The sequence below is a fragment of the Pecten maximus genome, chromosome 12 (assembly GCF_902652985.1).
Source record: "Pecten maximus chromosome 12, xPecMax1.1, whole genome shotgun sequence".
NCBI classification, from domain to species: Eukaryota; Metazoa; Mollusca; class Bivalvia; order Pectinida; family Pectinidae; genus Pecten; species Pecten maximus.
Window position 1 is genome coordinate 2,190,708 of NC_047026.1, and position 10,908 is coordinate 2,201,615.

Here is a 10,908-nt window from a genome sequence, read left to right on the forward strand (position 1 = left end):
TTTTTTGTAAACAAATCGTTTAATTTATCATACTTAAATAAAATTGTATCATTATGATAAAATGTGACGTATTATCAAAGAAGCGTTTTTTTTATTGCAATATCATAAAATGTGTCCTATTGCTGTTCCATATGGTATATGCTGGTATGATAAATATATTTATCCTGCAACTGCCACCGCATTGTCGGAATACACCCACCGTATATATTTTTGCTGTATACGGCAGTGACGGAAAACAGCTGTATTTTGGAATCTTAGCACGTGCGTCAGTTCGACTGACCTACTTCAAAGTGAAACTACGTTTAAAAGGCGAACATATTTCTATCATTTTTGACACCGTTTCACTTCAACATGATTACTTTTGATGATTATTTTCATGACTGTTGCAGGATAAATAGAATACATGGTCAGTGTCTTAAAATATATGCTGTAGTTTTGGCTCGGGACAGAAAGACAAAAGTGGCTCGCCAAGGCTCGCCTATTTTGTCTTTCTTTACCCTCGCCAAAATACAGCTTATATTTTAAGACACTGACCATGTATTCTCTATATATATACAAAGATGCTGCAAAATAGTCTCTTAAGTAATACGAAACGTCATTGACCTTGAGTATGATATAATTATTTTGTATAATTCCACTCGTGTTGCTAACATTTTTATATATTTTATTCTTGTCGACACGTTTTTTTTTGTATATTTCACTAGTATTGATATATATATATACATTGTTATTTTAGACACTTTTAAATGTATTGCTATTAAACAATAATCTGTCAATTTCTCAAAAGATTGACACCTATCTAGAATCCTTTGAAGAAGATGTCCATATTGATACAGGATTCTTATACGTTTGTATCGAGCTTTCTGAGTACAGCTTCTGTTTTGTGATTTTCTTACTTAAATTAAAATTTTAGCTTCCACTGATTGTGTGTTTCTCCATATTTTACTTGTAAAAGTGTAAATATATTTTATATTCAGCCAGCAGTACCTCATTTAAATCAAACAAAATTGTTTATATTCCTGATTATTCTATTATTCTATGCTACAGGACGGAAAGGGTTAATATGCTTATGTAAGTTCATTGTGTTTGCATGACCACAATAACTGATAACTTGCTGTTATAATTGTTTACTCAATCATTTATAAATAAAAAATCAACATAAAACTTGTATTCGTACCTTATACATATCTATATGAATAATTTTGAATAGCTGAATATTGCAACATCTAATGTATTAAACATTGATCTTCTGCTTAAATAAATTTTGTTCCGGAGTTGAAAACAATAATTTATCAGAGGTGATAGTATGAAACACATTGCTTTTTCAGTTATAATTTTTAAACTCATGTCGTTTTATTTACAAATTAATTGATCAAAAGTTGATCTTGTATATCAAACAAATCTTATTAAAATTTAAATCCATTTTAATGTCGTGTCTTTTTCACCACAAACAATCCGCAGACAAAATTATCAATTTATCACATTCTATAGTTACTGTCTGCGTACATTTTGTTATCGTAAGCTACTTCCGGGATTGGCTCTGGTTTGTCCTCTTGAACTTGATACTTTTTGTGGTTCTGTGCCTTTGATCTGTTGAAAAAAATTGAAATGGAATGATTATAACACAAGCTTTGTCATTCATTGTGCCTTTTATCGATTATAATTAGCCATACCGTTTAATTTATAATAATTCAATGTAAGTGTATTGACCTGCTTTTTATGATGTGTCCGACGGCAACGATCAAGCCTAATCCAAGGACCCCACACACAACAGCTAATATGACGATCTCGGTCTGATCGAAAGTGTCCTCCTGCTTCGAAGCTTCCATTACTGGAGCACAAGCTGGATCTGAAAGAAAATATTATAAATGCAATGGTAATTATACCAGACATGAAAAAAAGAGTTTTAGCCTTATTTGAAAAGGTGAGCAAACATTTAATATGATGACAGTATATTATATAATCCCCTGAAGAGCGGCAAGATGTAGCCGCGAAAGTACTAGGGAGACAGCAGATCTGTGTTTGACTTTTTATTTTATTATTATTTACCGTCACATGGACATTTCAACTTTATTCTATATATATACATATATATTGACAATATAATTACTTACAATGATTTACATGAGCTTGTCCACCATATAAAAAGAGATAGATAGAAAAGTGACACATTTGTTTAAATATTGCTTTGAGGTCCTACTCCTATATAGCCCTCGACCCGATATTTACCCAGGACCACCTTTTTTGTCGATGCATTATTTTCTATAAACACAACGAAGACACGTACTTTTACGAAGCGGATACTCTGTAGAAATTGTAAATTTTCTATAGAAATTTAAAGGTGACCATAGCGTTTACCTGAATTACACGTGTCCGTCCAGGAAGAAGAGCTTACTTCAGGCTTGCAAACCTGGTATTTTTCTCCAGGTTTAGTTTCGTCTGTAGCATAGCAGGCCTTGTCAATAACACAGCAATCGCCCTGAAACAAGAGTTTACTTATTTGTTACTTAAATATGTAAAAAAAATAATAATAATGAAAAAAAAAAAAACTAAAAAAAAAAACCTAATAATAATAAAAAAAAAACGTGTGGTGTTGTGTGGGCTGACGTTAATATGCACTTTCATATATTTAATAGTTTATAGCTTATTATTATCTTAAATAGTATCACGGTTGTAACTTACATTCCGAACCATTTGAATATCAAAAACCATGCAGTGCTATGCCACTCATTATTGAACTAGTGTTTACATCAACGTTTGTCGTTATCGATATTATTAGATATCACGAACTTTTAAAATATATTTACATCAATACCACGCTATTATATTTTCTTTTAATATATGACTTAACATTCAGTTTTACCTTACGACTGCAAGTGGATGCGGACGTATCATTAGCGAGCGTGCAGTCGAAACAAATGGAGTCGTACACGAGGTGGAGGTACTGGTCGTTACTGGTCGTAATGCCGTCGTTGCTGACGCGTATGAAGGCGCCGGTGTTTGCATCCGGCAGACGACACGATACCTGGTACATGTTGGTGAAATTTGCAGGAACCGTTGTCTCAAGTCCGATCCTCTGTACTGAAGACGTGACCTGTATCACAAAAGTGACGTCACGTTTTGTATCAGAAGCTGATGTATATAATGTACAAAACAGGTATTTCCGGAATATTTGAAGTGTTTTTTATATTAATTTTTTTTCCATAATTTGGCCTCCCTAATCCAATTTTAGTTTCGTTAACAGATCGGCAGGCATTTTCCTCTTGTGACTGAAATTTTACGTTGATATATGATATTATGTCTGAAGCATCATTATCTTCACTGCCCTTAAGAAAGATTTGCAAACGTTGCATGTTATTATTGCAAGTATTATCGAATTCATAATATGATGTATAAGTGAACATGACGTCATGAATTTATTACAATACCTTGATATAAGTGTAGTGACAGGTTAGGGTGGGGGATTCAACAAAGTTTTGTCCAAGGATCATGACCGTCTGACATTTGTCGCTGGAATGTCTGACGTCACATCCGGTATTATCTGCCGGTCGCGGGTTAACAGTCGGCGTAGTGTTCCTGGCAGATACTGAGCAGTCAGTTCCGGCGAAACCAGGCTCACACTGACACACTCCTAAGAGCAATGAAAAATAGTTGTATTTAAATAAGAATAAGAACAAAAATCAAATATATATCCTTTTTGAAATAAATAATCCCTAACACTATTTAAGCACAGTTTAATTTAAACAATCAACTCCTACTAACCTTGAGTACAGTTTCCGTTTTGGCACTGCTCACTACAAAGGTTGGACGTGTCTATTACAGGGACACTCGAATTCGACCCGTTCACCGGAGTCTTTTCAACCTCTCCTAAACATTCCTCCATGATATCTTTGATTGAATCAAGAGCCCAGACATCGTCACCTGTCGTCTACAAAAAGACAGAAACATCATAAATCGTTATTATTTATAGATATTAATATCGGAGAATCAAACGCCACGAAAACAATTCGATCTATATATACCTTGTTGTTCGTGTGCTAAAACTAATTCGGAAAACCTTTCATAGTACCACGGAATGACATTCAAAGGAGAAGTATCCTTAGGTAATGTATTTTAACAAAAAAAAAAAAAAAATGATATTGTTATAGATCATATGAAATGATTATTGTTGTTGTGTTCACTGTTAATTGAAATAAAATTTCATCAAGATAATAGAAAAACATTCAGTTTTACCTTACGACTGCAAGTGGATGCGGACGTATCATTAGCGAGCGTGCAGTCGAAACAAATGGAGTCGTACACGAGATGGAGGTATTGGTCGTTACTGGTCGTAATGCCGTCGTTGCTGACGCGTATGAAGGCGCCAGTGTTTGCATCCGGCAGACGACACGATACCTGGTACATGTTGGTGAAATTTGCAGGAACCGTTGTCTCAAGTCCGATCCGCTGTACTGAAGACGTGACCTGTATCACAAAAGTGACGTCACGTTTTGTATCAGAAGCTGATGCATATAATGTACAAAACGGGTATTTCCGGAATATTTGAAGTGTTTTTTATATTAATTTTTTTTCATAATTTGGCCTCCCTAATCCAATTTTAGTTTCGTTAACAGATCGGCAGGCATTTTCCTCTTGTGACTGAAATTTTACGTTGATATATGATATTATGTCTGAAGCATCATTATCTTCACTGCCCTTAAGAAAGATTTGCAAACGTTGCATGTTATTATTGCAAGTATTATCGAATTCATAATATGATGTATAAGTGAACATGACGTCATGAATTTATTACAATACCTTGATATAAGTGTAGTGACAGGTTAGGGTGGGGGATTCAACAAAGTTTTGTCCAAGGATCATGACCGTCTGACATTTGTCGCTGGAATGTCTGACGTCACATCCGGTATTATCTGCCGGTCGCGGGTTAACAGTCGGCGTAGTGTTCCTGGCAGATACTGAGCAGTCAGTTCCGGCGAAACCAGGTTCACACTGACACACTCCTAAGAGCAATGAAAAATAGTTGTATTTAAATAAGAATAAGAACAAAAATTAAATATCTATCCTTTTTGAAATAAATAATCCCTAACACTATTTAAGCACAGTTTAATTTAAACATTCAACATCTACTAACCTTGAGTACAGTTTCCGTTTTGGCACTGCTCACTACAAAGGTTGGACGTGTCTATGACGGGGACACTCGAATTCGACCCGTTCACCGGAGTCTTTTCAACCTCTCCTAAACATTCCTCCATGATATCTTTGATTGAATCAAGAGCCCAGACATCGTCACCTGTCGTCTACAAAAAGACAGAAACATCATAAATCGTTATTATTTATAGATATTAATATCGGAGAATCAAACGCCACGAAAACAATTCGATCTATATATACCTTGTTGTTCGTGTGCTAAAACTAATTCGGAAAACCTTTCATAGTACCACGGAATGACATTCAAAGGAGAAGTATCCTTAGGTAATGTATTTTAACAAAAAAAAAAAAAAAATGATATTGTTATAGATCATATGAAATGATTATTGTTGTTGTGTTCACTGTTAATTGAAATAAAATTTCATCAAGATAATAGAAAAGCTCATCATTCATCAACACCAGTACCACTAGGAATGGAAGATAAAGCGCGCTTTGACCATAAGTGAAGCAAATGTTCACAGGATACCACGTTCACACGAATCTATTGTAATTTTGGTCAACATGATAATACCCTGAATTACATATCGGCTTTGTTCATTTAGGAACAATTTGTCTTGTAACATATGTTGCTTTTAAGATTTTGCGTGTCTAATGTTTATGTTTTTCATTGGTGTTGTTTATTTAGAGTTGGTGTTGTTTATTTAGAGTTAGTGATTTTATTTAGAGTTGGTGTTGTTTATTTAGAGTTGGTGTTCTTTATTTAGAGTTGTTATTGTTTATTTAGAGTTGGTGTTGTTTATTTAGAGTTGGTGTTGTTTATTTAGAGTTGGTATTGTTTATTTAGAGTTGGTGTTGTTTATTTAGAGTTGGTGTTGTTTATTTAGAGTTGGTGTTGTTTACAACTCCGTGATGTCTTGTTTACGTACCTCTAAGTCTGCCGCGCAGTTGTCTATCCTTTCCGATATATCGGAGCCGTTCACCACACTGTCACACTGAAGAGTTACAGAGTTATTGTAGATGGCGCTACTACACACATCCTTAGCTTCGGCCAACGTGTAGTTCTGGGTGATCTGTGGACAATCATCAAATACATAAATGACTGAGCATACAATGAAACGTTAAATCAATTACCTCCCGATAGTGGCATTGACCGTTTACGCAAGACTTTTTCAGATATATACACGGTGCACTTAGCATAGAAAAATGGTCTGGTGTCGTAGGGATGACATATACAATTTAACATAGACGGAGGGGTTCGATACAATTAATTGACGTGAAAGGTATTCGGTCACCTGACCGACCAGTCGTCCTTCCACCTGAAGACCGCTTGTGCACTTTCATCAGGACCATAACGAGAATGATGAGTATAAACTGATATAATATCATATGTGATATCATTGTTGTAGTATAGATAAAGTTTATATAGGATATATTTTGCGCTTTGGCATACCTCTGGCAGTACTTCCGGTGAGTCTGGGGTGATTGATGCTTGACGTTTGCCTCTTCCTCTTCCACCCAACTGAGGCAGCCTGGCTTGTGATACTACTGTGCGGGTGATGTCGTAACCTGGATACAGATTGATAATGATATATAGAATTATTGAATAAGCAGATAAAACCTAAAAGATTTAAATACGAAATTGTGGTTAGAATTCAACGTGTTTATAATGATGAGTGCATGTTTTCACTATCAAATAAGAAATATCTTTAAAAAAAAGATAAACGGCATAGTTTTAATGCTGGTGGTTATAATGTAAAACTGCTGGTGAAATAAACTACCGAACTAATGCGTTTCAGCACGGATAACAAAATTATATCAGTTTGAATAATTTTTTGGTGATAATAAGACGGCATTTGAATCAGGAATATATGTGTCATTTGAAAAGATACATCCACTTATTCAGCTTGCATTCAATCTTAACTTTGTTTCGTTTTAAACTGCATATCTGTATTTTGCATTTACCGCTACATTGACCAATCTCATACTGCATCTTGACCAGTAACGCCACCTGTCGCGTCATATCCGGGGCCAAAAGAATATTATACGGCTATGCCGAAAAACCTTCAGATACTTTCGACCAAAGGAAGATAGTAATAGAATTGACCGTATTGATAAACATGAAGACCAGTGACGTACGTGTTTCTAAGCACCTCATCGTGCCATGACTGCTGACACAAAATACAGGACGACCCCGGACACAGCTACAGAAACGGGTGATTCCTGGTACGGTGGCTGGGGGTACGCCGGTGAAAATACTTGCTCCCGTACTAACGCTTCAAAAGAGAAACAACGGTGGAACATAGAAACGTATCAAGAATTATAACAATTCCTAAAATCTTATAAAAAAATTAATAAAAAAATAAATAAAATAAAAATAGATATATTAAATAAAAAATAAATAGAATAAAAAATAAATAAAAATAATGATAATATTTTTCATTCGAGATATTGATAGAACATTTTTATACGTGATCCAGAAAACATTTGTTTAATAAACAGATTCACTTACTGCCATCTCATTGAGAACTCATCCGGAGAACGGTCATTATCAGGAAAAGGTCGGCCATTGTTGTGGACTACGTCATTTCTGCGATTTCGATCGTACAAACCACACAGACCTACGGTAAAGATATATGCGTAAACATTATTCAGTTCATATAAACAAACCCTTTCCTAAAAAAAAAGCTGCCGTCATACTTTTCGGTTTGTGTATCACATTTTCTACTCGTATATTCTAATTTACATCCAATGTTCGCCAATGTGAATGTTACTTATATGAGAGATTAACGAAACGACATTCGTTGATATTGACTTTACATGTAATTGTAACCTGTATTGTATATTTGTTAAGAATTTGAAGATTGCCATCATCTGAATGATTGATAACAAGCTATTGTTTTTTGTCATATCCTTCGACGTGCATAGATTTGACGTAGTATATCTAGACATGACGTGAAAATGACGTCATATTGTTTCCTTGTAGTCATCTCAAAGCACACACAGTCCGTGAATGCAACCCATATTAGCAAAAAAAATTAGGAGACCGAAAACCAAAGGAATAATATAAAATGATAATAATGGTATTGTATAGGCATGTCTAGGTTTCGAGAAGGTGTTGGTTTTCGAATATGTACTAGTAAGCTGTCCATGCTATTTTTATGAAAACTGTTCTTTTCTTTAATAGATATTTGACGCAACTTTAACGTTATCATGCAAGAAACTAACCTTCCGTCTGGGAGTAGTCTAAACTTGAAGGCTTCACCCAAATATTGAGGAAAGGTCGGGCGCTGGACTGGATGGTCACAACCGTGCCTGTTGGAAGGTGTACCTGTAGCATATAAAATGTATCATCTGAAAAAACCAGAAGGTTAAAGACAAAATATATTGTTCAGATGGATTAAATTTAAGGTTTGGTTTGGTTAATTTTGCTTAACGTCCTATTAACAGCTAGGGTGATTTAAGGACGTGTCAGGTTTGGAGGTGGAGGAAAGCCGGAGTACCCGGAGAAAAACCACTGGCCTACGGTCAGTACCTGGCAACTGCTCCACGTAGGTTTCGAACTCGCAACCCAGAGGTGGAGGGCTAGTGTTAAAATGTCGGGACACCTTAACCACTCGCCACCGCGGCCCCATTAAATTTAAGGAAAATTTATTGGAAATCTGGAAAATGTATGTGTATGCAAATATCAAAAGATTCATTTTGGTTTCTCTGTATAAGAATTTTTTACCTCATATTTCTGTCCGCACCCTAAACGGCGGATCACTGTACCAGGGGTCAGGTTACCGTTCTTGAACATTTGTATGGTGATTGGAGTTGGTGCTGGTTGGTGGTGATGATGACGGTCATGATGGTGCCCGTGTTGTGGCGCTGGTGTGACGCCATGACTACCACAGCTCGAAAATGTTATGACGTCATCACCAGATTTTATTGCAACAGCGCAGTTGCACGACGGATTCTTTCTGGAATGACGACTGCTGCATTTCTGATATTGTGCTCTGACCTGTATAGCAGATACGTGTGTGTTATAAATAAACAATTCGAGTATGATAATATCGAATCATGTTCAATATTATTGCATAATAACTTTGGCTAAAAAAATCTACAATTTCTATCTATTTCATGCATAAATCTACAATCATGTGTAGCACTGCTTTTTGAATTAGTACTTTACATCGAAATATGTTAAATAATTTTAGCGACATACTTTATATTTATTAAATATTTCATCCATGTTATTTATTCCATGAATCAAATGCGCGTAATATTAAACTGTTAAACAGTTCATTGACTTGTTTCTTCATATGGAGAAATAATATTGAATCATGTTAATTTTCATTTGAACTAACCTCGTACGGGAGTGTCTTATGCTTGTACAAAACAAATTCACCAGTGTTGAAATTGTCATACCGCCTGTAAAAAATATAGAAATGTTTCTATAGAAATCACCGATGCAGAATGCCATATTGTGGTAAATATCCACATCGACACACATTTAACCATTTTATGTTATCTGTCATTGTAAATGGGAAATACATGCATTAAACGGATTAAAGGCGTAACATATGGTTTATCTATCATAAATCAAATCCCCATAGGTTTTAATCTGTCCTCATCATTGGCCCTATTGACCATTTTTTCAGTGAAAATAGAATATTTCGATAAGCTTTCAATTCATTAAAATACATATAGATATTTTATAATTCTGCACGATATTATCTGTCGTAAAAAGACTGGAATGAGGATCAACATTAATTCAAAACAATGGAAACAGTTCCCTACTTACCATTATTTATTGTAATAAGACGCACTTTATTTCGAAGCTAGAAGTAAAATTGTTTCGTTATTTTCAAATATGGCGCGAATTTAAGAGCCAATTGTTTTACCTGCCGTCAAACGTTGTAATATGTGGATCATTCAGGGATGTACACATAGCTCTGTGGTCATTGTCCTTAGCAACCACCTAATATATAAATAAGTAATATATTAGTTTTTTTCCAATAGTATTGCGTTCATAATGAATTAACTAATATCTCGCCTTTCTGTTTAATGTGTTTCTATTGCAGCAACGACGGTTGTGGTATTAAGAGAACTAATATATTTATATATATTGACTTTAGAATATCTGAAAAATAATTAAATAATTAATAATCAACTATAATAAACATAATATTAATGATATTTCATTGTATTTTCTGTCTAACAGCACTGAACCTCAAACTATTGTTAGAGGGATACTTACATCAATGCGCCCGATATTGAGAGTTAGTGACGTAGTGGTAACTATGGGAGGGTGTCTAGGATATGTCACCAGGGCCTGGACGGTCACGTGGTTGCTATGGTCACGATCGTACAAGTTATCCACCATGGCCGTGACTGGGATCTGAATTAGACCCTTGCCAGTTGGAATGCGACAGAGAGGCTCCGCATGACTCCGGATGTTCGGTCTGGCTCGTACCTTTCCATCCAATAACTACTTGTGGCAGAACCCATTGCCTGCATTTCTTGTCATGACGGTCATAGTCTGTGTGGGTTTGTATGATGACAGTACACTGCCCCTTACAACCCCTACAGCAGAACATTTGTGGAGGTGCTGTAGCGTTGACGGTGACGTATTGGGGAGCTTGGCCTTCTGTCAATACCAGTTTACCAGACGTTATTAACTGTAACGAAAACATTCGTCAAATCTTTGAATACAATTATTCTCTACTACATATCTACGTTTGTATAATGCATGTTCACAGTGAAAGTAAGTTGCAGCAT

At 35.4% G+C, this 10,908-nt stretch overlaps 1 protein-coding gene across 1 annotated transcript; it reads right to left on the reverse strand.

Moving 5' to 3' along the window:
• Nucleotides 1-1,211: 1,211 nt before the first annotated feature.
• On the reverse strand, nt 1,212-10,759 carry LOC117339063 (von Willebrand factor D and EGF domain-containing protein-like). The gene is made up of 18 exons (XM_033900431.1): nt 10,388-10,759; nt 10,032-10,108; nt 9,495-9,558; nt 8,876-9,148; nt 8,374-8,476; nt 7,658-7,766; nt 7,285-7,421; nt 6,599-6,714; nt 6,075-6,218; nt 5,132-5,297; nt 4,798-5,000; nt 4,234-4,464; nt 3,763-3,928; nt 3,429-3,631; nt 2,864-3,094; nt 2,359-2,479; nt 1,711-1,849; nt 1,212-1,590 (listed from the first exon to the last, which is right to left on the reverse strand). The coding sequence occupies exons 1-18, from the start codon at nt 10,511-10,513 to the stop codon at nt 1,479-1,481; spliced, it is 2,721 nt and encodes a 906-aa protein (XP_033756322.1). The 5' UTR covers nt 10,514-10,759; the 3' UTR covers nt 1,212-1,478.
• Nucleotides 10,760-10,908: the final 149 nt, after the last annotated feature.